Source organism: Oncorhynchus mykiss, chromosome 13, assembly GCF_013265735.2.
Source record: "Oncorhynchus mykiss isolate Arlee chromosome 13, USDA_OmykA_1.1, whole genome shotgun sequence".
Classification (NCBI taxonomy): domain Eukaryota; kingdom Metazoa; phylum Chordata; class Actinopteri; order Salmoniformes; family Salmonidae; genus Oncorhynchus; species Oncorhynchus mykiss.
This window is the reverse complement of record NC_048577.1, coordinates 18,224,668-18,252,231: the sequence shown is the minus strand read 5'-3', so window position 1 is coordinate 18,252,231 and position 27,564 is coordinate 18,224,668. Positions and strand designations below refer to the sequence as shown.

At 44.2% G+C, this 27,564-nt stretch overlaps 2 protein-coding genes and 1 non-coding gene across 7 annotated transcripts; 1 reads left to right on the top strand and 2 right to left on the bottom strand.

Annotated features, from left to right (window-relative positions):
* Positions 1 to 1,394: 1,394 nt before the first annotated feature.
* Positions 1,395 to 16,189, bottom strand: LOC110485799 (ubinuclein-2). Of its 4 annotated transcripts, none has more exons than XM_036940449.1 (15): positions 15,603 to 16,188; positions 13,370 to 13,525; positions 13,041 to 13,151; positions 12,395 to 12,529; positions 12,048 to 12,151; positions 10,783 to 11,320; positions 10,233 to 10,303; positions 9,685 to 9,921; positions 8,901 to 9,014; positions 8,488 to 8,685; positions 6,594 to 6,636; positions 4,962 to 6,461; positions 4,538 to 4,724; positions 3,771 to 3,839; positions 1,395 to 3,442 (listed from the first exon to the last, which is right to left on the bottom strand). In XM_036940449.1, the coding sequence occupies exons 1-15, from the start codon at positions 15,903 to 15,905 to the stop codon at positions 3,396 to 3,398; spliced, it is 3,813 nt and encodes a 1,270-aa protein (XP_036796344.1). In that variant the 5' UTR covers positions 15,906 to 16,188; the 3' UTR covers positions 1,395 to 3,395. The 4 variants fall into 4 exon arrangements, with proteins under 4 accessions (XP_036796344.1, XP_036796345.1, XP_036796346.1 ...); XM_036940450.1 differs by having other exon boundaries at positions 12,048 to 12,154; positions 12,401 to 12,529; XM_036940451.1 differs by having other exon boundaries at positions 12,401 to 12,529.
* A 508-nt stretch (positions 16,190 to 16,697) lies between these two features.
* On the bottom strand, positions 16,698 to 27,060 carry LOC110485797 (intraflagellar transport protein 56). 2 transcript variants are annotated; one of them, XM_021556969.2, is made up of 18 exons: positions 26,599 to 27,060; positions 26,112 to 26,258; positions 25,766 to 25,858; positions 24,507 to 24,621; positions 24,361 to 24,410; positions 20,452 to 20,597; positions 19,844 to 20,015; positions 19,620 to 19,694; positions 19,429 to 19,531; positions 19,273 to 19,328; positions 19,110 to 19,163; positions 18,872 to 18,935; positions 18,658 to 18,746; positions 18,376 to 18,459; positions 18,205 to 18,274; positions 17,934 to 18,040; positions 17,622 to 17,755; positions 16,698 to 17,303 (listed from the first exon to the last, which is right to left on the bottom strand). In XM_021556969.2, exons 1-18 carry the CDS (start codon positions 26,599 to 26,601, stop codon positions 17,189 to 17,191), a joined length of 1,677 nt encoding a protein of 558 aa, XP_021412644.1. In that variant the 5' UTR covers positions 26,602 to 27,060; the 3' UTR covers positions 16,698 to 17,188. The 2 variants fall into 2 exon arrangements, with proteins under 2 accessions (XP_021412644.1, XP_021412645.1); XM_021556970.2 differs by lacking the exons at positions 25,766 to 25,858; positions 26,112 to 26,258; positions 26,599 to 27,060 and adding an exon at positions 24,830 to 24,885.
* Positions 27,061 to 27,098: 38 nt separating this feature from the next.
* Positions 27,099 to 27,171, top strand: trnar-ccu. Its single transcript has one exon. It is a non-coding gene; the product is annotated as a tRNA-Arg (tRNA).
* The last annotated feature ends 393 nt before the right edge of the window (positions 27,172 to 27,564 follow it).

Sequence of the window (27,564 nt, the reverse complement as noted above, 5' to 3'; positions counted from 1 at the left end):
GAGCAACGTGTGTAATTATGTAATTTGACAGTAAGGGCTTGATTCGGGATATAGCGCGGTTGAGGTTTAAAGGCAATGTCTACGCATTTGCAGGAGACTACATTCACAGTAGTGAATTCACACCGGTGACATCCACTCAATAGGAAATTACCTTTACATTTCAACCGCATTGTGGCACGGATCTTAAACCTTATGGATTGAATCGAGCTCTGACCTTTCCAGGGTACAGAAGGTGAACACGAATGTTGACATAATTGAGGGACTGTACAAAACATGGATTTATGACAAACGTATGAAAAAAATGAATTGCCACATCTTAAGGCTCCCGAGTGCCTTGTTTCACTTGTGGCTCCCGAATGGAGCAGCAGTCTAAGGCACTGCATCTCAGTGCAAGAGGTGTCACGTCCCTGGTTCGAATCCAGGCTGTATCACATCAGGCAGTGATTGGGAGTCCCATAGGTTGGCTCACAATTGGTCCAGCGTCGTCCGGATTTGGCTGGGGTAGGCCATCATTGTAAATAAGAATTGTAAATTGTAAATAAGAATTTGTTCTTAACTGGCTTGCCTAGTTAAAGAAAGGCTAAATAAAGAGCGTTTGCGTGCTAGAAATGTTAAGGTAAATTCCATTCGAGCTGACAATCGGAAATTACCTCTAACACGGAACCCAAACCGGCTGCGCGCATGCCCTATCGTGCATACATTTATTTTGCCCCTCCACACCAAACGCGATCACGACAGCAGGTTAAAATATCAAAACAAACTCTGAACCAATGACATTTATTTGGGGACAGGTCGAAAAGCATTAACATGTATGGCAATTTAGCTTGCTAGGTAACGTTCATTTGTCCTATTTAGCTAGCTTGCTGTTGATAGCTAATTTGTTAACATATAAACATTTTACCTGAAATGCACAAGGACCTCTACTCCGACAATTAATCCACACATAAAACGGCCAACCGAATCGTTTCTAGTCACCTCTCCTCCTTCCAGACTTTTTCATAGTTTAATTTATATGGTGATCCATCTAAACTTTCATTGTATTACCACGACTACCGGCAAAACAGTTCGTCTTTCAATCACCTGCTTCTGCAAACCAATGAGGAGATGGGAGAGGCAGGACTTGCAGCGCGATCTGCTTCAGAAATAGGAATGAGTTCTATTTTAGCCCTTGGCGTCGCAGTCGCTCGTTGGCGCGCGCGAGCAGTGTGGGTGCAATAATTGAATAACATGGATTTCTACATTTATTTTGCGACGGTCGCGCACGCGACGTGTCCGGTCTGGTCAGCATGTTAAGGCGGGAACATTGTCTTTCAAATCCGATATACAGATAGAGTAGACAGCTGTCACAATGGAGGACGGAAGAAAGGGAGCACAAAGAAATTACTCAGGCCCTATTGAAAACCAACTGTATTTTATTCCATAAATCGACACACAAAAATAATCTACAAAAGAGACCGAATTAAGTAACCAGTTAACATGAAATGTAATCTTTACCCGCCCCAAAAGCACAAAAGCTTTAAAATGTCACCTCCTGCTCGTCACAGAAAGAAACAACTTTTCACCATGACATCCTGACAGACCACAGACGGACAACACTCATGGGTACATTTCAAAGAGAATGTTGATAAGAACACACACACACACACTGACCAAGGCACCCCATCTACATGCTAGGAAACTCATCTTTGGCGCCATCCTTGGTGCAGTTGGTCGACATTCATACTGACATTGGAAGGAGGGATGAAGGATGATAAGAGATGGACAGAGGCAAGAAAGCCAGAGGTCCCTCCCCTCTGACTTTCTCCCCCAATGGGTTTTGAGAAGACTAGGAGAGAGGAAGTGAGGAGTATGCTATTGAGATCTTCCCAGATATAGGAAGAGAGTAAGGAAGAACAATTTCTAGAGGTATTCAGCAGGTGAGAAGGGAGAGTTCTTTAGATGAGAAAAAGGACTCAGACATACACACAAACATTCGCAACTTCCAAAAATACATTGACAGCTGAGTAAGAGGTTGAAAGCCAAGCGACGACTTGCACTTTTGCATTGAAGCATTTATAGTCCTGCATAGTTCTTTAATGAAACTTACAAACTAAGGCGTTTTGTCATATTGAGTTGAGTGTTTTGAGTTGATAGTTTTTTTTACAAAGTAAATTAATTACAATAAAATAAAAAAAAGTTCAAGTAGGCTACAATCTCACATCTCTGTCCCCTCTCTCACGCTCCACTCCTCTTTCCAAAAGAGTCTAGCTTTTACAGTTCAAGTTTTTTCTCCAGAAAAGGTCCAGTGTGATTATACAGCACCAAAGACACGCTGAGCAAGAGGGGAATATTCACTCTCTCAAACACACACACACAACAGAGAAAAGGGGGTATGCAATTTGCACACACACAGCAGACTGACCTGGAAAGAAAATACAATATATAATAATATATGTAGGTTGTGTACGTACAAACACACACACACAATCTCACCGGGCACACTCATACCTCTAAATATTTTTTTATCCCTGTGTAAATTACAAATAATTTAGCAATTTTTATATTAGCTATACTACCTTAACAGTCAGTTGTGGGGAGCAGAGGCGACTTAAAAACACTCTATGGACACGGCATCTCACATCGGAGACAAGTTAACAACTACCTTCCTCAGACAGTCAAGACAACGACCAAAAAATAATTTATACTCAAATCTGCTTTAGACGAGAAAAAATAAAAACAGACTTAAATTCAAATTAAATGACTTAGCTAACAGCGTGCTCCCTCTCCTGGGTGGTTTTCATTACGGAACGGACACACTGGTAGCGTTTGCAGGTCGAGAGTACTTTGCACCTCTGAACAGAGTGCCAGCCATAATTTGCAAACTGATTCTAAATGTAGAATTCAGCGAAAACGTCAGCAATCAAACCCTCACCGGTGGGGTGGTCCGTGAAACAGACCGCGCCGAACAAACGGCAAATAGATCGACATTCGTTGCGGTATGTGCGCTCCGTTGGTGCACAATATAGCAAAACTATTTTTAAACGAAAACCAGTGTTCAGGCAGTCCTTCCTTGTTTCTGTATTTGTTTTTCTACGTTTGGAGCCTAATGAATACGACCCTGTCCTCATTCCACAGTGATAAAGGTCGGTCATGTAAACATGTTGACAAGAAAAAAAATGTAAGGAAAAAAAAATCATTATCATTCACCCCAGGTCCATTTTATACCCCGTAATCATAAAAATACAGTTAAATTAAATTCATAAATCGTCATGGTGAGGGGTAATCGATTCTTCAGGTCCATATTGAGGGAAGAAGGCTCCTCCCCCCTGTATTATTACATCATTGTGTCCATCTGTCCAATCAAAGTGATCCTAGTGGACGTCTCGATGTCACTCTCTGTCCTCCGTCTCTATTGGTCAGTGGGACTTCCTCTTCATGTCGCCACCCTGGCTTTGGTTCGCATCTGAGGTGGGGGGGGGGTTAAAATAATTTGTTACATCATGTGTAAATACATGATGCAGAAAAATACTGAACACACAGGGAGGAGATGCTTCATCGACAGACAAGACACGTGCTTAGTGTTAACCTAGTCATGCAGTAACACGGGCATGCAGATCACCGCTAACATTGAAGCATGCAGACAGGTTGGGAAAGAAGAATTTACAGCCAAACGGTGAGTGAGCGATATCAACATGACGCAGGGAACAACAACACAAATGGAGGAAGGGAAGAGGAGGAGGGAGGTAAGGGAGGAGGGGGAGAAGTACTGGAGGAGGAGGTGTGAAGTTTACCTGAGAAAGCAAGCTGCAAGTGAGGAGGTAGAGCAGCCTGTGACCCTGACTGGAGACTTTTATACAGATCTGAGGAGAGATGGAGGGAGGGGTGGACAGACGAGAGGAAGAAAGAGTGAGGTTAAAAAAAAGGGAAGAATGGAGAGGGGGAAGGGGTTGAGGAGAATAAAGGTGCGAAAAGGAACATTAAAAGATGAAAGTAGAATTTGAGTAAAAGATAAAAATGAGGGCAGATAAAGGGGAGGATGGATGGATGGACGGTGGGGGAGAAGGAGTGAGGGATTGGATGAGAAAACGAGACGGGCGGGGCAAGAGGGTTACAGTGAGAAACCTTTAGCATAGGCACATTAGAACTGATAATACTTCAGTGTGGATCCACAGCACACACACTGCACACCACAACACTGACCATGAGTAACACAAACTAAGACTAGATGAATCTCAAGGGACCACAAACAAATCTAACTGCGGCTCCATATATTTTGCCATCTTAATAAACACGGATTTTCTTTGTCATTTGATCAAATTCATCCGATAAAATGTCATACTAATGAAGTAGTAAATTATGTAAAGACTTTTACCACATCATGATGTACAGTACAGACTTTCTCAGTGGTATTAAGAGCCCTAAAAGTTTTACTGAACCGTAGAGAACAGAGAGAACAAATGCTATATTTTTGCTCCTACAAATTTGCATGCCCGGTGCTTTGAAAGATCACAGTCTTGTGGAGCCACAGCCAGTTGGGCACCGGTTGCCAATTACTCACCCATTAAGTCGCTCTGTGAGAGGCTGTATCCTGAGTTGGCGCCCGTGCCCAGGCCGCTGACCCCTGGGGCACCAGGAGGAGTGAAGTTGAGCAGCGATGGGAACTGGAAGGGCAGTGAGACAGGCACTAGCCCCCCCAGCATCCCAAAGCCAAGTGGCCCGCCCAGGAGGGGACTGCCAGCTGACACCTAGGGGGAAGGGGGAGGGAGAAAGAGAAAAGGGATCAGGTGACTCAACTTAGTGACATAAAGTGCCTGACACAATCTCTTCCTTTCTCTTCTGTTCTGACGATGTGGCCAAGCCTTTGCAAAACAGACTCAAAACTCAGGCGAGAAAAATGCAGTCAGTATGTAAGAGGTGCTTCTCTTGATCCTGTTTTTCACACTTCTTGGCACTTTCTGGTCGCATGTGATTGGCTGACTCACCTGCGTCAGGTGTGAGGTGACGGAGGGTGTGGCCATGGTTGCCGTGGGCACCCGACTGCCTACAGCCTTGGCTCCGCCCACGGTCCTCTGTCTCTGTCCGTGACTGGTCGAGACTGTGCCGGAGGGGGAGGGGCTGTTGTCCGGGCGACTGGTGACGGGTGACATGCGCATGGGGCTGCTGTTGGAGGTAGCGCTGCTAATGCTACTACTGCTAATGACAGACGGAGCCTTCTGGCTCCCCGCGAAGCTATAACTGCCCTGGCCCGACTTCACCTGACCCCCACCTTGGACACTAAATGGGGGGCGGAAGCCGGCAGTCTTGGGGGACTGGTACTGGAGAGGGCTAGAGATCATTTGAGAGTGAGAGAGGAGGTTGGAAGAGGAGGAGGAAGGGGAGGAGATGGGAGGAGGGGTGGGGGCAGGGGGGCGAGGGGTGAGCTTGATGATGGGGGAGGAGTTGTTGCTGTGGGAGGACTTGGTGAGGGTTGCCTGCATGGGGGTGATGAAGTTGGACTGGTGGTGGGGCTTGGATTTGCCCTGGTGGTGGGAGGGGGACTGGGAGGGTGAGGAGCCCACCGTGGAGGTGAGGTAGGAGGGTTGCTGGGGGCTCTTGGAGTTGAGCTGCTGAGGGCTCTTGGAGTTGAGCTGCTGGGGGTGTGAGTGGGAGTTGGTGGCACGGGACTGGGGGGAGGGGGAGGGCATGTTGCTCATCATGGCACCACCGTTACTGCTGCTGGTGGCTTTGACACTGCTCTTCCCCAGTCCTGGTATTGCCACCCCCATGCCCAGGGCGACCTTCTGATGGGGGGGCAGGAGCGGAGAGGCTGTGGGAGGGGGCCGCTGCTTGGTGGGCGGGGAGGGGGACGACGGTGGGTGGAGCTTACTCCCTCCAGTCATGCACCCTTGCCTGTGTGTGGCGGTCGCCATGCTGACATTGTGTCTCTGAGTCTGTCCCATAGAGCCTGCCCCTTTCATCACGCCGTACACTCCGTCGGCGCCACGAGACACCAACGTGGCCCCCGTGAGCTGCATGCGAGCCGACGACGCCGTGGAAGTGGAGGGAGAGGTAGATAGCGTGGTCTTAATGTTGGCCATCGATGGCATCGTCAGCATCGTCGATGAGTTGGCGTTTATCTTGGAAAGAGAATGTGAGGTGAGTAGGGAAGACGAGGGCGAGTAGTGAGGGGTGATGGAGGGGGGGGAGGAGTTGGGGATCTGGAGAGGCGGGGGGGAGAGGGGGGAGGTGAGGGTGAGGTCAGTGACGCTGCCGTGGGGACCCAGGCCCTTGGCGGCTTGGCTGAGGAAGGCGAGGGCGTGGGAGACGGAATCCAGGGAGGGGGCGCGGAGGTCCTCGTCCAGCGAGTCGGACAGGCAGATGGGCTCCGAGGGGGATGAGGAGGTCCGGCGGGCCTGGATGACGGAGGGGGTGGAGGGGACGTGGGGGAGAGAAGGGGTGGTGGCGGTGGGGAGATTGGGCCTCTGCTGGATCCATTGGCCCTCCTGGAATACAGGGAAAGGACAAAGGTTAGCATTAGCCCCGCATCAGAACACATGGCACCGCAAGTAATACCAAATAACCATCTTGTAGAAAAGGTTACAAACGTCAGTTGAGAGTGAAGAGATTTCACTGACCTTTGCTTTAGCCCTGGGGGTGGGGACCATCCTTTTCTTGGCCCTGGACAGAGAAACCAATGGTGTGTTAAGTTAACATCCGCACAGGAATGCTAATCCATCTGTCAATCAATCAATACTGTACATCTTCTATCCATTTAGTCTATACATCCCATCACATACTCTGTGTGTGTGTGTGTGTGTATACTAGTCAGGATCGAGAGAAAGATGAATGGCGCAAAGAGATCCTTGATGAAAACAAACATATGTGTGTATGTATGTATGTATGTATGTGTATATATATATATATATATATAAAATATACACACACACATGGAAAGTAGTCAGACCCCTTGACTTTTTCCGCATTTTGTTACATTACAGCCTTATTCTAAAATGTATTTAATCGTTTTTTCCCTTCATCAATCTACAGACAATCTACCCCATTATCACAAAGCAAAAACAGGTAAAGGGAAATAACATTTACATAAGTATTCATACCCTTTACTCAGGACTTTGTTGAAGCACCTTTGGTAGTGATTACAGCCTCTAGTCTTCTTGGGTATGAAACTAGAAGCTTGACACACCTGTATTTGGGAAGTTTCTCCCATTCTTCTCTGCAGATCCTGTTGGAAGGTGAACCTTCGCCCCAGTCTGAGATCCTGAGCACTCTGTAGCAGGTTTTCATCAAGGATCTCTTTGCTCCGTTCATCTTTCCCTTGACCCTGACTAGTCTCCCAGTTCCTGATGCTTAAAAACATCCCCACTGCATGATGCTGCCACCACCATGCTTCACTGTAGGGATGGTGCCAGGTTCCTTCCAGATGTGACATTTGGCATTCAGGCCAAATAGTTCAATCTTGTTTCTCATGGTCTGAGAGTCTTTAGGTGCCTTTTGGCAAACTCCAAGGGGGTGGTCATGTGACTTTTACTGAGGCGTGGCTTCTGTCTGGCCACAGAGATGGTTGTCCTTCTGAAAGGTTCTCCCATCTCCATAGAGGAACTCTGGAGCTTTGTCAGTGTGACCATCGGGTTCTTGGTCACCTCCCTGACCAAGGTCTTTCTCCCCTGATTGCTCAGTTTGGCTGGGCGGCCAGCTCTAGGCAGACTCTTGGTGGTTCCAAACTTCTTCCATTTAAGAATGATGGAGGCCTCTGTGTTCTTGGGGACCTTCAATGCTGAAGACATTTTTTGGTATCCTTCCTCAGATCTGTGCCTCGACACAATCCTGTCTCGGAGCTCTACGGACAATTCCTTTGACCTCAGTGCTTGGTTTTTGCTCTGTCAACTGTGCCTTTCCAAATCATGTACAATCAATTGAATTTACTACAGGTGGACTCCAAACAAGTTGTAGAAACATCTCAAGAATGATCAATAGAAACAGGATGCACCTGAGCTCAATTTCGAGTCTCATAGCAAAGGGTCTGAATACTAAATAAGGTATTTATGTTTTTCTATTTTGAATACATTTGCAAAAGATTCTAAAAACCTATTTAGGCTTTGTCATTATGGGGTATTGTGTGTAGATTGATGAGGAAAAAATTGTATTTCATCAATTTTAGAATACGACTGTAACGTAACAAAATGTGGAAAAAGTCAAGGGGTCTGAATACTTTCCGAAGGCACTGTATATTTATACTACGGACTCCGACATTACTCGTCCTAATATTTCTAAATCACATTCTTTTACTTTTTAGATTTGTGTGCATTGTTGTGCATTGTTAGATATTACTGCACTGTTGGAGCTAGGAACACAAGCATTTCGCTACACCCGCAATAACATTTGCGAGATATGTATGTGCGACTAATAAAATTGGATTCCATCTGTCAATCAGGCATATATACAATAAAAGGTATAATTGCCATTATAAAGCCAACTTATTTATAAGGTCCACCTACAGTTGAGATAACTTACATGTTGACAGTGAGGTGACTGTGTACAACACGGCTCTCCTTGAACAGCATCCTGGCCTGCATCCAGCCCTTCGGCCATAGTGGTTTGACCTCGTTCTCCATGAAGGCCTTGAGGTAATCCTCCACGGAGAGAGAGCACTGAGATGACTCCAGTTCATAGCAGCTCAACTTCACACGCACCAGGTTACACAGCAGCGACCTACACACACACACAGAGAGACAGAGAGACAGAGAGAAATTAAGAAAGCTTACTAATCTATTATCTTTTCAAATCAACCACTTCCTGTATGACTTAGCTTGAGAATTTCACTTTAGTGTCTAGGCCGGATTACTATAAAAGTACTTGTGACAACTGCTGATGTAAAAATGGCTTCATAAATAAGATTTGATTGAGGGCAGTGGATGGGCCGTCACCTGAGCTTGTCGTCCCAGACAAACTTCTTCCGTGGGCCCATCATCCTCTTCCCCGGCTTCCCCTCGTCCTCCTCCTCTGATCCGTTCTTCTCTCCCTCTCCAGGCTGCTGCCTGCTAGGGTCCAACACACACACCTCAGTACCAACATGTTCTAACAACCTCAATATATACCTGCAGAGGCAGAGATGCATATAAATGAAAGCAGTGATGAACACAGGCAGAGTAGAGCACTAAAAATAACCAAACACCCATTATGGATAAGCGATATAGCATTACAGTATACCAGGGGTACTCAACTACTCTTTAAGAAGGTCCGGTCATTCAAATGTCCTAGGTGGCAAAGGTCAGGATGGATTTTTGTCATTTATCAGCATAGTAACAAACCCAACAACCCCAAACTGTTCAAATTGGTCACATCCTTCTTGTTGTTGGAGAGAAAATGTTGCCGTTTTAAAGCTAATTTTTTGCAATTCTACACATTTTGCCATGTGATACCTGAGTGAATTGCTCAACAAAATTAAATGGGGGTCGAGGCCCCTGGGCGTACCCATCTACTTAACATGAGCTATTTGATCAACTGGACATTTCTGACAGGTACTAAATCGAAATCGCTCTCTGTCAGGGAATGACAAACAGCCTAATGCAACATCAAATGTGGAAAAATGTCAAATGTAAAGTCGGGACCCGCGGTCCGTATTGACCCCGTTCTGGGTCCACATCAGGACCACAATCCGCCTGTTGAGTATGGCTGCAGTACACTATGGAGTATTGTAAATCTTCTTACTTGGCAGCCTTGACCATGCAGTCCATGTTGTATCGTTGGATCTGCTCGGGCATCACACTGCACACCGCCAGTTTCAGCTTCAACAGGGGCGTACGCAGACGGTCGTCCTGGATGTTGAGGCTAAGCTTCCTGAGGCGTTTGAGAAGGGCCTCTTTATTGCAGGGCACAAACGCTTCCAGGTGAGAATACACCTCCCCGCGGAGCCCCATCGGCTGCTCCTGCACCTGCAGCTCAATACTGGGGGAAGAGGGGAGGAGGAGAGAGTGGAGGGAAGGGAGAGGAGCAACAGAGGGAATTAACAGGAGTGAGAGAAAGGGGGGATGGAGAGAGAAAGTTGGTAAGCAAGGAAAGGGGATAAAGAAGAGACGACAAAGAATAAAACCATTTTTGCGTGCGAGAGAGAAAGATGTTGGGAGAAATGTAGAACAGAGTGGGGGTGAAAAAGACAGGAAAAGAGATGAACAATCGACTCCAATATCAGCAGTATGACACATTCAGGGTGGAGACGGAGAGAGATGTACAACGTGTCAAAAGAATGACAAACTCACTCCAGTAGGATGTTATTCATATCCAGGGTGAAGAATTTCTTCCTTCCCTCTTGATCAAACTGACGAGAGGCCTGTGAAGAAAAGAGATTGGTGAGCATACCGTCTTCCATAGAAAGACGCACGACAGCAAAAAGGAGCCTTCCGTGTCAGTTTCAAAATGGCTGCACCGTCATCTTGCCAGTTTTCGCTCATCCTTGATTGGTCACTCTCTCTTTCTTCGCTCTCCCTTTTGGCCACCAGTTGTCTGTTGCTAGTCTACCTTTCTTTCATGTGTTTTGCTCTCATCCGCTCTTTCTTTCTGCTCTGCTCCTCTCTAACCTCTCTTCGCATTTTTACCACCCTGTCAAGAAATGCATTACAAATCTTCCAAGAACTGAAACACTATTTTAAGAGATATCACCTTGATCATGGCTGAAGAAAATGGCTGCCACACATTTAAACTGTACAGAATTCCAGGAAGTTACTCAACAATTAAATCAAGGGTTGATCACATAAACATCAAATAAATCAATCTATGATAAACTGGAAAAGCCCCATCAGTGTGACTCACCGCCCGTAGGTCCTCGATGCGCTTGATGAGGGGGGCGGGCAGGCCGTCAGGGAGCGGAGGTGGGTGTAGGAGACCCCCTGAAACCCCCAGCCCCCTCCCTAACCCGCCCCCACTGGGCTTCGGCCCTGAAACTCCAATTCCCATCAGGCCATTCTCTCTCCCGGGCGTGGCCACGTGCGGATTAGCCGAGCTGTCCAGAAGGCTGAAGTCCAGGTCACCCAGAATATCCTGAAGCTCCTTCTCATTTGTCGAGCCCAGCAGTGACATCATGGTGGGGTCCGCGGTGAGCTCGGCCAACGAGACGTCGTTGTTAGCCGCGTTAGCGTGCAGGTGGGAGTTAGCCAGCAGGTGGTTGGCTCGCGGGGCATTGGCCACGGAGCTACCCACGCCGGAGTGGGGCGCGGTGGGGTTCATCTTCCTCATCTCCTGCTTCTCCCGGGTGAAGCGGCGCAACATGGCTGCCAAGCACAACGAGTCCTTCATCAGCTTCTTCCTCTTCTTCTTCTCTGGCCGGTGGATGTTCATCAGAGACGACACTCTGGGTCAGAAAGACAAGAGAGAGGGGTGAAGAGGGGAAAGAGAGTGGGAAGAGAGGAGAGGGTGAGAGAAGGAAGAAAGAGGAAAGAGAGAGAAAATAGTGAGGCAAGTTATGATGTGTAATCTTGAAGACAAGAAACCTATAAGCAAGGCAATGTCTTTTCAATATGATACAAGGAAAACAACAGTCTCATAACAGCCGCTGGTCTATTTCTGGGAATAGGAGTATTTATGGCAGCGGAGTGATCAGCTTATCAGAGCGTAGCTAATGTAGCCTTTGTTAAGGACACTTGGCCTGTCACACAAGCCCACGGGCCATTCAGAGAGAGCATCACAGTGTGTCATGTCATAGTCAGACATATCTGTACATGGGTAGGAATGAACAAAAATATATGTATATGATGAATTCGTCTATTGTATTGCTGAAGTGCATACATTTCAATTTCAGTGCACATTTGGTAGGGTTTGACACAGGGAGGTATGAAAACGGATTCAAAAACCATTACAAGACATTTTGAGGAATGGTTCTAGAAACATGCTCAGTTCTATCTGAGAAATTTGCATAGAACCACAATGTCCCCTTAGATGATTTGCTCTTACAGCAAGAACAAAATAATCAGAATTATTCAGCAACCATTCTATCTCATATTGCAATCTGTGAAGGTACAGACATGCCTGACAGGCACAAGAAGCAGCGATGTATCCATCCCACTATCCTATCATCTTACCCTGGTTTGGGCACTCTGTTCTTCCGGGGTTTCTTCTCCTCCAAATTGTTTCCTTCTTTCCTCCTTCGTCTCTTGATCACTTGCTCCTCGCCACCCTTCAGCTCCTGCTAACACCGGAAGGCACAGACACAACTCATGAAAAACCAAAACAACCAGTTGGATAAACACAAATAAAGCATCAGGGATGGGGTCAATTATTCTAGTCAATTCAGGAAGTAAACAAAAATTAACAGAGTTTATCATTGATTTTAAAAATAATTATCATTTCTGTTTACTTCCTGAATTGACACCAACTGACTAATACAGTGTAATTTCACTGTATACAATACTTCATGCCAGTATCCCACCCTTACTCTGGGTTTGACATCCTTGCCCCCATCCTCTCCCTCGGACTCGGAAGCAGCTCTGAACTGCAGCGTGCCCGTGTTGATGTAGAACCCTCCCAGCTTGGTAGTCAGGGAGGCCGGGACCAGCTCGTCATACTGTCACAGAAAACAAAATGGCAGCCGTTACATTCAGAGCATAGATGCAGAATACAGAGTAACTTCAATGAGTGTCTGACAACAACAACATGTCACTCTGGTGAATGTAGGTTAGTGTTTATGGGGCGAGGTTGATTGGTTGTGCGAATTGGTGCCGTGGTTGATTGACACGCTCCAAACAGGAAGCAAATCTCCAGAGCGGAGTTTGCCAGAATAGAGCAGATTCCTATTTTCTCCACCTATAATTTTTATTTTTATTTTTTATTTTACCTTTATTTAACCAGGCAAGTCAGTTAAGAACAAATTCTTATTTTCAATGACGGCCTGGGAACAGTGGGTTAACTGCCTGTTCAGGGGCAGAACGACAGATTTGTACCTTGTCAGCTCGGGGGTTTGAACTCGCAACCTTCCGGTTACTAGTCCAACGCTCTAACCACTAGGCTACCCTGCCTAACATGCCTTCTCCACATGAAGGGATGTAAAAGGTCAAAAATAAAAAAGGGATACTTACAGCCTCTGAGTTGTCAATGAAAGGGTCGGTCTCATCGTAGCCGAAGCCGATGTCAATCAGATCCTGCATTCTATCCTTCCTCTTCTTCTTTCCTGGTGCATTCGCATTGCCCTGTGTCACAGAGGATACATACTTCCACATGTACATACTGTATAACCAGTAGTCATAAACGAGAACAAAATGGCTTATAACCAGATAAAACAGGTTTATAAACTAGTACAACTAGCTATTAACCGGATAAAACAAGTCAAACTAATCTTAAAACTTGTATCTTATAAGTGGCGTTATTAGAGCACAAGGTTTTACCACGGCTCCAAAAAATGACGTACATATTTGTTCTCAAACTTCTTGGCCAGGGCCTCCACCTGCAGTCGTTCTCTCTCGTCGTCGTTGAAAGGGTCGCTAGGGTCAAGGGCAGGAGGCAGGATAAAAAGAGTTGGAGTCTGAGTTGGGGCTGGGGCTGGAGGAGGAGTGTTCTTTTTTGCCTAGAAAGCGGGGGAATGGGCGAGGAAAAGTGTAACTACTGGAACAGAAATGGACCTACCCACAATAAACAAACAATGAACAAAGTAACAAATAATATTGTGTTGTTATTGTACCGGATGTAAATCACATTGTCATGCAATCATATTGCTCAAATAGCATTGGTGAATAAGCATTTGTATTTAGATTTACAGCTGGTTTATAAAGTTGTAGTATCACTTGTAATTATAAGTTTGAGAACAATGTATTATACAGTGGGGCAAAAAAAGTATTTAGTCAGCCACCAATTGTGCAAGTTCTCCCACTTAAAAAGATGAGAGGCCTGTAATGTTCATCATTGGTACACTTCAACTATGACAGACAAAATTAGGGGAAAAAAATCCAGAAAATCACATTGTAGGATTTTTCTATGAATTTATTTGCAAATGATGGTGGAAAATAAGTATTTGGTCAATAACAAAGGTTTATCTCAATACTTACCCTTTGTTGGCAATGACAGAGGTCAAATGTTTTCTGTAAGTCTTCACAAGGTTTTCACACACTGTTGCTGGTATTTTGGCCCATTTCTCCATGCAGATCTCCTCTAGAGCAGTGCTGTTTTGGGGCTGTTGCTGGGCAACACGGACTTTCAACTCCCTCCAAAGATTTTCTATGGGGTTGAGATCTGGAGACTGGCTAGGCCACTCCAGGACCTTGAAATGCTTCTTACGAAGCCACTCCTTCATTGCCCGGGCGATGTGTTTGGGATCATTGTCATGCTGAAAGACCCAGCCACATTTCATCTTCAATGCCCTTGCTGATGGTAGGCTTTGTTACTTTGGTCCCAGCTCTCTGCAGGTCATTCACTAGGCCCTCCCGTGTGGTTCTGGGATTTTTGCTCACCGTTCTTGTGATCCTTTTGATCCCACGAGTTGAGATCTTGCGTGGAGCCCCAGATCGAGGGAGATTATCAGTGGTCGTGTATGTCTTCCATTTCCTAATAATTGCTCCCACAGTTGATTTCTTCAAACCAAGCTGATTACCTATTGCATATTCAGTCTTCCTAGCCTGGTGCAGGTCTACAATTTTGTTTCTGGTGTCCTTTGACAGCTCTTTGGTCTTGGCCATAGTGGAGTTTGGAGTGTGACTGTTTGAGATTGTGGACAGGTGTCTTTTATACTGATAACAAGTTCAAACAGGTGCCATTAATACAAGTAACGAGTGGAGGACAGAGAAGCCTCTTAAAGAAGAAGTTACAGGTCTGTGAGAGCCAGAAATCTTGCTTGTTTGTATGTGACCAAATACTTATTTTCCACCATAATTTGCAAATAAATTCATTAAAAATCATACAATGTGATTTTCTGGATTTTTCCCCCTCATTTTGTCTGTCATAGTCGAAGTGTACCTATGATGAAAATTACAGGGCTCTCATCTTTTTAAGTGGGAGAACTTGCACAATTGGTGGCTGACTAAATACTTTTTTGCCCCACTATATACTCAGCATAATTGCTATGCAAATATGTAACAAAAAAATAGTAAACTACTGTACCGTGCAATGATGTCTGTACACAACACTGAGTGTCTTGATAACATAACACCGATATTTTACACAACTCCCTGTAGGCAACATCCAGGTACTTCCAAACCTACTCCATCTATTCAGCACTGACTGATCTTCTATATGTCACCCATAGGAGGCTAAACTCAACTGGGGCACTTCTACGTGCCATATTAATGGCTGTATGACTGGTGTAAACTAACAAGAGAGTTGCCAAGTTAACAAGAATTGGAAACAGGTAGCGCCAGACAACCTTTATCACTGCATGTGCATAAGGAGTGCCTACAACTGTAATCTTGACGTGCCGTTCGAGTTGAGTACCAAGTGATTTGAGTGAATGGCTTAATGAATGGCTGAGTTAGGGTCTTTTGTGTGAAGTCCATGACTGGTAATTTTCTCCTCCCACCGACCACGCTAGTCCGTGGAAAGACAAGATACACCCACGTTCATATCCTATCTTATAACAAGTCCCCATTAACCAAGTTAATAAAATCAACTGGTGTTGATCCATGTCTTTCTTGACCAAACAGAAGGAGTCATACCTGGATGTTTTGGATGAGTTCGCTGTAGTTAAACTCGGCCGACGATTGATCGCTGGGCTCAGACAGAGATAGGTTCAACCGCACGGTAATCCGTTTTCCTTCAGCGTTGTCCTTGTCACTACTAGTTTTGCCGAAAAGCCCACCGCCACCATCTGCCCCGGACGCTTTCGTTTCGACCTCACCATCCGCATCCAAGTCGATGTCGGCCTCGTCATCCTCCAACCGGCGTTTCCTAGTCTCCGTGGCTGATCCCGCAGCGAAGGCCGAGAGGGTGACAAATTGTACTTTTCTCGGTTCGGCCATTTGGATGTGCTGCCTGTCTGAACCTCGCTTCGGACAGACAGCGACAGCGCGAGCTACTTCGCGAAACTACTTCAAATTTGCGAATTGAATGGGTTTGCGCGAAAATGCAATGTCTATTTAGTGGCTAATAAGATGTAAGGGGGTCGTCCGCACCATTCGAACTGATTTTCAGGGGATGAGATGGTCGGGGAAAAGTTGTTTTTTCGGTAGCTACTTGCATCCTCAATTGCTATGGGATCGAGACATTCAAGGTGGCCATCTTGGATTTGAGGAGTAAATAAAATATCAGAGAGAGGTCACTGGGCCTGCGCACACAGACAAAACGGAAGTAGCGTGAGCGAGGGGGGTTATCATAGCCAATCACTGCATTTGCCCCCATTTAATTCCCGCCCCTATCACAATAGGCGATAATAAGAACATCTGAAGAAGATGGCACTACTATTATGACCTTAACGGAGATGTCTTTTGTGAAAGGACATCTTATCAGATCATACCCCATGTCACCAGAATCATTTTGCTCACTAATATAGAAAATGGATGGGAATCTGTTTTGATGGCATTCTTATGTCATCCATTCAGTCAGTGCTGAAATGCTGAATTGTGAGTTTTTCCACAATGACCTAGCTATACACACAGTAGATCTCAAACTGAACCAAATAAGCCAGTTGGGTGACTCTGAGTTACCGTCATGGGCACTGACGACGCAACACAAGCAAACATTGGTGGACACCTGTTGAAATTGAGTTTTTTTTGTTGCGTTCAATTATTTTGTAGAGACACTGCTTCCTTTAATTTAGATGATTAAGAAGTTTATTAGCAATAGGGTATTTTGGACTTCAAAAGACAGTACATGTACCATTTCATTCAAATGTATTCCTATTTGTGTCAGTTTGCCCACAATAAAAAAAACAACATCATGTCAGAAATAGTGAATGTATATAGAACAAACAATAGAGAGAAAATGGTCAACAACTCTTTATAAAGAGAATACTGTTTAATACTTGTATCAGCATCATTTGAGTAATACAAAATAAACATTTGAATACAATTGATTGGCGAGATTGTACAGAATTATATACATTGCAAATAAAACATGTATTACATGATATAAATACTGTGACACATGTACAATAAAGCACATCAATACACATTGTGCATGACTCATGAGAACATGTTATTTTATAGATTTTCACTAGTAAAGTGTCTGATAAAAAAAATGCACATGTAAACCACATATATAATGTAATAAGTGTATTATGTGAGTTAAGCACGTTATGACATTGCTATGTCAGAGGAACCCTGTTGTCTTTGGCCCATTTCCTCAGAGCTCTGATAATGTACTCCACCTGGGGGTTCTGTGTGCTCCTCAACAGGGGCAGCACCTCCTTCAAGGTTTCCCTGTGGAACCACAGACAATGGTTCTTAGTGATGAGAAGTTAGGAACAGGTCATATTGTACAATGGCAATTTTTTCATAACATTACCATAATGGTTGTTGATAAAGTAAAAAAATGTAAGTGCCTGAATCACAAAAGTCACACTTTACCGTGCAATGTAAATTACTCAAGGTACAAAAATGATGTGCCAAAACATCTCTGTGGAGGACATGATTTTCATATTTGATGTGTTGGGGACTGTGTAGGGGACAAATCTTTAACACAGACAAGTGTTGGTATCAAAATTGGACTTAAGACTAAGAAACTTAGCCAATACTTACTTTGGCTCTCTGCCTGCCAGAATGAGCTGGAAGATTCCGACACAGGCCCCTCTCTTGCCCTCCCAGTAGTTGGAGTCGGGATCCAGTTTCTCCAGAGTATCGAATGCTTTGGCTGCCCAGTAGAACTGACCCATCTGAAAGCACAGACAGACAGAGCAACATTTAATTGCAATGAATAGTGAGAAAGCTTGGCCTTTGCTAATCTCGTCCCCAGTCTATTGTGGAGGAAGTCTGGTGCGGGAGATTAAGCCATTGCTGACTTGTGGTTAGCCTGGAAACTAAGTTAGTAGAGAGAATAGTAGTGAGCCTCACCTTATAGCAGTCGTTGGCAATGAGTTGTAGGAGGCTGAAGGAGTCTGGCGAAGCCCCCATCTTCAGATACAGCTCCCAGGCTAGCCGGCCTTTCTGGTTCATGATGTCTGAGCGAGAGGAGAGACAACACTATTTAGAAAATATATTTATTCAAATTAATTCGTCATATATTTTGTTTCTTAGATCATGCATGTGGATATCGTATTGACGTAAAAGGTATTGAAATTGTATTGACGACAAATGGATAATGTATTTCAGACTGGAAACATACAGCAGCGAGTCAGCCAGCTCAGGTATACATAGTCAGTCTTCATCTTCTCACCCTGGATCAGCAGAAATATCTGAGTCCAATATAAAAGAATGTTACAACATGAATTTTGAACTGATTCAATACACTACTCATGCAAGCAGAAAAGCATTTTTCTATGTTGACAGGATGTACCTCCTCTGCTTCTTTGTAGTTGCCCAAGGCAGCTTTGGCCTGGGCATAGTTGAAATTGAACATATCCTCGGTATAGAAGTAACTCTGTTAATGACAAACCAAAAATAAACAAAACAGAAATAATGCTCACCTCCTTTCCCCAAGTATACATGTTATTTCCACACCAATCCATAAATATGTCAAGCACTCAAATGCAAAGGAGAAGAAAAATGATTGTATGTGTGTGGAAACATGCCTACGTGGTATACTGTCCTAGTGCTACATGCTTTGGGCCATGCAAACCTTGACTGAGTTGAGGTAGATGAGAACGTCTTCAAACTGCCTCAGAAGGAAGAAACAGGAAGCCATACACTGTCTTCCAGGTATCGTGTCTGAGGAGAGCGAGATACAGACAGTGAGACAAAGACGCACATGCTCACTCACACGCAGACATACACACACACGCTAACTCCTAGCTTCTTGGTTGAATCGCTTTAGATTCATTCATTCACATTACCGCATTCGCTGGCTGAGCCTCCGACCAGCTGGAAGAACTGTTGAGCGATCTTCAGGTGATCCCTCTGCAGCAGAGATACCGGCAGGGACGAGGAGGGAACAGAGACTGCTCGTCAGTCAGATTTCATATCAATGATGATCTTACTAAACCAGGTTTAAAAGACATTCCTAATCTACTCAGACATTTCTACTGTGTGGTCCTAGGGGGTTTTCGGGTAGTTTGTCAAACACTTACTCACCGATCCAATTTCTTGACCCAAAGCAGCATTCACTACTCCTTTCAAAATGTACTCCTTAAATAAATAGATTGTGTTAAGACACTGCATGTACGCTATTAAGGCTTTAGTCTTTAAACAGCGAGACTTCCTCTTATGACACCTGATAATGTGAAACTATTACCACCTGTGGTGTGGTTGGCTCCAAGTCTTTTATGAGGGTGTAAGCCTCTTGAACATCATCTGAAACATAAAGATGCACATTACTGATGACAAAATAGCTATTGAACTTTTCAATGTAAGGATTAGGATTCAAAGACAACCACCAATGGCTAAGACCCACCTTGTCTGAGGTAGTAGATGACCAGGTTCAATCGAGCCTCAGAGATGACATCAATCAATGGGGGTAGCACCTGCAACGCACCCTCCCCACCACGAAACACCACCTGGGGTGATTGGAGGTCAAAGGTTATAGAGCATGGGGTCACTGTCATGCAAACACAATCACACAACATGGGTGGTGGAACGGCTTACCAGGTTATGCCGGATAAGCTCCTTAGCAAACTCAAAGGAGCAGGAGGAGATGTCTATAAGGTTCTTTAACTCAGCCTGAGAGAGAAAAGAACAAATTGAACCACATTATTTATTGCTGTACATGACAAGTGTAGGCATAAACATCGACTGTGGATGTCAGGCAAACACGCGTGTAGATGCATGGCAGTCTGTTTTGACCGTTGACGCATACGGAGTTGCTTTACCTCGGCGGCCTTGCCGTTGTACAGCCTGAAGTGGTTGCAGGCCTTGAGGTTGAGAGCGATGGTGGATTCAGGAATGCTCTGCAGATACACAGCCAACACCTCTTGGGAAACATCATAGTAGTCCAACTTGTAGTAGCACAGCGCTACGTACACGTTAAGAGCCAGGAAATCTCTGGGGTTAAAAGAAAAATCTGTAAAACATGCAATAGCTAGTCCCACAGCTCACATTGCATTCTTGAATAGAAGTCCTTGTGCATCTTTCTCTATTGCTTTTTGACTGCACCGTCCAATATAATACACCATCTTTCTCCACTGCAAAATAACTATACCCGTCTCTCTCCATCTTCTTGTCTCTGTCTCAACACAATGAAATGTGTCCTTCCAATTTTCTAATACTTCATCCTAAATACATGGCTTATAGTGTGTTTACTGTATATAGTTATAAGAATTTACAGTAAAATTGACACCGGCTCATTCAGACAATACACAATACCCATTGGTACTAGTGGGACCACAGTAATCTGGCATATGAGGGATTTGTGGGACTATGCTCTTGCCTATCAGTGATTTTGATGAAGGGACATGGGAGAAAGGTTCAGTATAAGTACCTATTCTGTAGCAGGATGCGTTTGTAGATGTCGATGGCCTCCTGGTAGTGTGACCTCATGTAGTGGATGGAGGCCAGGCTCAGCTGGTCCTCAGTCACATCCTCCAGGTTCTGGTGGAAACCCATCAGCTTCTTCTCATCGTTGAACTGGGAACAGATAGGAAAGGCATGGCTGGTTTGGTTGGTTTGCCACCTACAGTGGCATACAGTTGCATTACAAAAAGAGAAAAAGTACACTGAACAAAAATATAAACATGTAAAGTGTTGGTCGCATGTTTCATGAGCTGAAATACAAAATCCCAGAAATGTTCCATATGCACAAAAAGCTTATTTTACTCAAATTTTGTTTACATCCCTGTAAGTGAGCATTTGTCCTTTGCCAACACAATCCATCCACCTGACAGATGTGGCATATCAAGAAGCTGATTAAAAAGCATGATCATTACACAGGTGCACCTTGTGCTGGGGACAATAAAAGCACACTCTGAAATGTGCAGTTGTGTTACACAACACAATGCCACAGATGTCTAAAGTGTTTGAGGGAGTGAGTAATTGGCGAACTTTTGCCAGATAATTGAATGTTAATTTCTCTACCATAAGCCGCCTCCAAATATAATTTTAGAGAATTTGACCGCATGTCCAACCGGCCTCACAAACGTTGTGTGGGTGAGTGGTTTGCTGATGTCAACGTTGTGAACAGAGTGCTCCATGGTGGCAGTGGAGTTAGGGTATGGGCAGGCATAAGCTATGGACAATGAACACAATTGCATTTTATAAACGGCAATTTTAATACACAGAGATAATGTGACGAGATCCTGAGGCCCCTTGTTGTGCCATTCATCTGCCGCCATCACCTCATGTTTTATCATGATAATGCATTGACCTATGTCGCAAGGATCTGTACACAATTCCTGAAGCTGAAAATGTCCCAGTTATTCCATGACCTGCATACTCACCAGCCCTTGGTTCTCTCCAGACCTGACTGCCCTTGACCAGCACAAAAACATCCTGTGGCGTTCTGCATTAGCATCGAATAGCCCCTGTGATATGCAACTTTTCAGGGAAGTTAAGAACCAATATACACAGGAAGTTAGGAAAGCTAAGGCTAGCTTTTTCAAGCAGAAATTTGCATCCTGTAGCACAAACTCAAAAAAGTTCTGGGACACTGTAAAGGCTTGGAAACACTGTCACCACCGATAAATCCACTATAATTGAGAATTTCAATAAGCATTTTTCGACGGCTGGCCATGCTTTCCACCTGGCTACCCCTACCCTGGTCAACAGCCCTGCACTTCCCACAGCAACTCGCCCAAGCCTCCCCATTTATTTTTCACCCAAATCCAGATAGTGGATGTTCTGAAAGAGCTGCAAAATCTGGACCCCTACAAATCAGCCCGGCTAGACAATCTGGACCCCCTCTTCTTAAAATGATCTGCCAAAATTGTTGCAACCCCTATTACTAGGCCTGTTCAACCTCTGAGATTCCCAAAGATTGGAAATCTGCCGCGGTCATCCTCCTCTTCAAAAGGGGGAGACACTCTAGACCCCAACTGCTATAGACCTATATCTATCCTATCCTGCCTTTAAGGTCTTCGAAAGCCAAGTTAACAAAACAGATTACCGACCATTTCGAATCCCACCGTACCTTCTTCGCTATGCAATCTAGTTTCAGAGCTGGTCATGGGTGCACCTCAGCCATGCTCAAGGTCCTAAACAATATCATAACCGCCATCGATAAGAGACATTACTGTGCAGCCGTATTCATCGACCTGGCCAAGGCTTTCAACTCTGTCAATCACCACATTCTTATCAGCAGACTCAACAGCCTTGGTTTCTCAAATGATTGCCTCGCCTGGTTCACCAACTACTTCTCTGATAGAGTTCAGTGTGTCAAATCGGAGGGGCAGTTGTCCGGACCTCTGGCAGTCTCTATGGGGGTGCCACAGGGTTAAATTCTGTATACATCAATGATGTCGCTCTTGCTGCTGGTGATTCTCTGATCCACCTCTACGCAGACGACTCCATTCTGTATACTTCCAGCCCTTCTTTGGACACTGTTAACCTCCAGTCGAGCTTCAATGCTGTACAACTCCCCTTCCGTGGCCTCTAACTGCTCTTAAATGCAAGTAAAACTAAATGCATGCTCTTCAACCGATCGCAGCCCACACCTGCCTGCCCGTCCAGCATCACGACTCTGGACAGTTCTGACTTAGGTATTTGTAGTTGTCCACATATTCTAGGTGTCTGGCTAGACTGTAAACTCTCCTTCCAGATTCACATTAAGCATCTCCAATCCAAAATTAAATCTAGAATTGGCTTCCTATTTCGCAACAAAGCATCCTTCACTCATGCTGCCAAACATACCATCGTAAAACTGACTATCCTACCGATCCTCGACTTCAGCGATGTAATGTATAAAATAGCCTCCAACACTACTAAACAAATTGGATGCAGTCTATCACAGTGCCATCCGTTTTGTCACCAAAGCCCCATATACCACCCACCACTGTGACCTGCCAACCTCTTGTTGGCTGGCCCTCACTTCATACTCGTCACCAAACCCACCGGCTCCAGGCCATCTACAAGTCTCTGCTAGGTAAAGCCCCGCCTTATCTCAGCTCACTGGTCACCATAGCAGCACCCACCTGTAGCATGCGCTCCAGCAAGTATATCTCACTGGTCACTCCCAAAGCCAATTCTTCCTTTGGCTGCCTTTCCTTCCAGTTCTCTGCTGCCAATGACTGGAACGAACTGCAAAAATCAATGAAGCTGGAGACCCATATCTCCCTCACTAGCTTTAAGCACCAGCTGTCAGGGCAGCTCACAGATCACTGCACATAGCCCATCTGTAAACAGCCCATCCAACTACCTCATCCCCATACTGTATTTATTTATTCATTCATTCATTCATCTTGCTCCTTTGCACCCCAGTACCTCTACTTGCACATTCATCTTCTGCACATCTACCATGCCAGTGTTGAATTGCTATATTGTAATTACTTTGCCACCATGGCCTATTTATTGCCTTACCTCCCTGATCTTACCTCATTTGCACTCACTGTATATAGACTTCTTTATTCTACTGTATTTTTGTTTATTCCATGTGTAACTCTGTGTTGTTGTATGTGTCAAACTGCTGTGCTTTGTCTTGGCCAGGTCGCAGTTGTAAATGAGAACTTGTTCTCAACTAGCCTACCTGGTTAAATAAAGGTTAAATTTAAAAAATGCAATATATAAATATGTCACCTATGAGCATGTTTGTGATGCTCTGTATCGACATGTACGACAACATGCTCCAGTTCGCACCCATATCCAACAACTTCGCACAGCCATTGAAGAGGAGTGGGACAACATTCCACAGGACACAATCAACAGCCTGATCAACTCTATGCGAAGGAGATGTGTCACGCTGCATGAGGCAAATGGTGGTCACGCCAGATACTGACTGGTTTTCTTATCCACACCCCTACCTTTTTTAATGCATCTGTAACCAACAGATGCATATCTGTATTCCCAGTCATGTTAGGGTCAAATGTATTTATTTCAAATGGCTGATTTCCTTATATGAACTGTAACTCAGTAAAATATTTGAAATTGTTTCATGGTGCATTTATATTTTTGTCCAGTAGAAGTATTGACACTTGGGAATTGTGTAAAACATGATTTTATGCAACCGTTAGAGCTGAGCGATTCATCAAAATGTCGGCTATTTTTCAGTCTTTAAACAACTAATTGACCGATGGCAGTTCAATTATTTGAATTCCATGTTGTGCTCAATGCGCAGTTTCTGAACCGACCTCAAAAGCTCTAAAATCGCTCAGCACAAGCAACTGTACAGAAGCAAACAAGAAAGAATGATGAGAAATACACATTAACATATTAAAGAATACAGAAAGGTAACAATTCTGACCTTATGAGCCAAGTGGAAGAGCAGGCGATTCTGAAGTGCACACTTTGGAGCTACAGGAAAAAAAAAGAGGGAATACCATATCGACTAGGGCAAGAAACAGAAACCGTAGGATGAAAAACTACAAAACATGTTTGCTTAATACTCACCCTTGTTTGCAGCCTCCTCTGCCTCTCTGTAGAGCCCCAGGAAAAACTGAGTGCAGGCCAGATACACCCACACCTCCCCTGGTTCTTCTAACCTGAGTGTCAAGGCCCTGTACTCCTGTCATTGAAATAAATAGACATACACTACCATTCAAAAGTTTGGGGTCACTTAGAAATGTACATGTTTTTGAAAGAAAAGCACATTTTTTTGTCAATTAAAATAACATCATATTGATCAGAAATAGGGTGTAGACATGGTTAATGTTGTAAATGACTATTGTAGCTGGAAACAGCTGATTTTGAATGGAATATCTACATATGCGTACAGAGACCCATTATCAGCAACCATCACTCCTGTGTTCCAATGGCACATTGTGTTAGCTAATCAAAGTTATCATTTTAAAAAGGCTAATTGATCATTAGAAAACCCTTTTGCAATTATGTTAGCACAGCTGAAAACTGTTGTTCTGATTAAAGAAGCAATAAAACTGGCCTTCTTTAGACTAGTTGAGTGTCTGGAGCGTCAGCATTTGTGGGTTCGATTACAGGCTCAAAATGGCCAGAAACAAAGTACTTTCTTTTGAAACTCGTCAGTCTATTCTTGTTCTGAGAAATGAAGGCTATTCCATGCGAGAAATTGCCAAGAAACTGGAGATCTCGTACAACGCTGTGTACTACTCCCTTCACAGAACAGCGCAAACTGGCTCTAACCAGAATAGAAAGAAGAGTGGGATGGCCCCGGTGCACAACTGAGCAAGAGGACAAGTACATTAGAGTGTCTAGTTTGAGAAAGACGACTCACAAGTCCTCAACTGGCAGCTTCATTAAATAGCACCCGCAAAACACCAGTCTCAATGTCAACAGTGAACAGGTGACTCCGGGATGCTGGCCTTCTAGGCAGAGTTCCTCTGTCCAGTGTGTGTTCTTTTGCCCATTTTTCTTTTTATTGGCCAGTCTGAGATATGGCTTTTTCTTTGCAACTCTGCCTAGAAGGACAGCATCCCGGAGTTTCCTCTTCATTGACGTTGAGACTGGTGTTTTGCGGGTGCTATTTAATGAAGCTGCTTGTTGAGGACTTGTGAGTCGTCTGTTTCTCAAACTAGACACTAATGTACTTTCAGAAACAAGGACATTTTTCTTTCAGAAACAAGGACATTTTTAAGTGAACCCAAACTTTTGAACAGTAGTGTATGTGTCATATAGAGCATTGTAAAAATGGCTTCTCTTCAGACAAGAATGAAATTGACTGAACACACACCTACCTCCATTGCTCTCTTGTAATCACCCAAGTGAAAGGCACAGTAGCCAATCCAAAGGTCTGCATGCTCCTCTTTTTCTCCAACATCTCGCTGAAACTGGAAGACAAACCAACACATCAACAGTAGGACTCAGTGCTCTCGCTGTCACACGCACACACCTATGCAACTGTAATAAGGAAACAGAAAGACCTTATAGACAGTGCCATATCAAGAATGAGGAAGGAGAATGTTGAGAGGACACAGGACTTTCACAGATCACATATCTTCTGTCACATTTAGTACAGAGTTGCTCATCATTCATTTGCTGATTGCACATGACAGCTAGCTACATGATTTCCTATCTGGCTACCTCTAACAGAGTTTGTGCCCCAAGGTAGTCTCTCTGGTTGAGGTATTCCTCCAGGCGAGGGCTCTTCTTGGCTTTGTTTTTCTTCTTCTTCTCACTGACACTAGCTGCAGAATCTCCACCTACTGCTGGTTTCACCCGAGACAGAATCTGGATGGATGTGACAAGGAAGAGAATCCTTATTGTGGACATGACAGCAGACAATTTGTTTACTAAAGCGGGATTCAAACAATATTTGCACATTTGGTAAGATAGACAGTCATGTTTTAATGGATGTCGTGTAACTATCGCAGTTATCCTCTGTTAAACTAGCTAACTGCAATTACTTTAAAACGAACCTCTTCACATATCACAGATCGGTGAAATAGACTTTGGTTTGGTAGCTTGCAAGCGGCAATCTAGAAAGCTAACTAGCTAACGTTAACTACATAGCAAGACTTGTAGCTAACCAACAAGTTACGCAACTAGTATGCTAACTTGTAAGACTTACCATGACGGCACAGCAGTTACTCTTGCATAATGTCACTGTTCAGTATGGAGAAATTGATTATAGCTAGATAACAACACTAACGTAAATTAGCTACGCGTTAGCTAACGTTATTACTATTATAAATGTTCTAGCTAGAATTAGCTTAGCTGTCTGGCTGGCTATCTAGCTAACAATGAACCAACAGATACGAAAACAAAAGACACCTCTTCGCTGTCTAAAATTGTAATCAAAGAATAGCATAACGTGAACGAAGAGCATCAACCTAGCTAACGTTAGCCACTAGCTAATGAAACATCTGTGATTTCATTGCCGTGTGGGGATTACGCTTGTGTTGCCTAGCAACGTCGTTCATCCTCTTCTTCACTTCAGGATCACATGTCGAAATGCAAATTGAACTCTGGATTTAGCCCCGTTGTTGTCGTGCATGTGTGATAACACATAAAATATAAAGTGCCGCACACAGCATTGAAATACAGTAGTTTTGTTATGGCTACAGGACAGCCCCAGTGGCCTAATGGATAAGGCACTGGCCTCCTAAGCCAGGGATTGTGGGTTCGAGTCCCATCTGGGGTGATATATTTAACTTCTGGGGCAAAAGTGTGACCCCAATCAGGCCCAGGCCTGCTATATAGATATATGGAATGCCTGATTCATAATCTAGCCACCAATTTATTTTTATGGACACGATGCCAAATAAATTCAAATCTGCCAAGAACTTTCTACAAACAACCTGTTCTGCACAAATTCACAACACAGGAGTCACCTTTTATAGCTAGAATCCTTAATTGAAACTAAGCATTGTAAGTTTCACTAAGCCATTTATAAATTATATTCTTCAAATCAACTAAATGTGTATTCATCATTCAATGCAACAACTAGTGATTCTATCTTTAAATATCAATTTTAAACTGAACAGTCTATATAACATTTGTATGGATTTCTGATTTGTGTGTATACATTGTGACT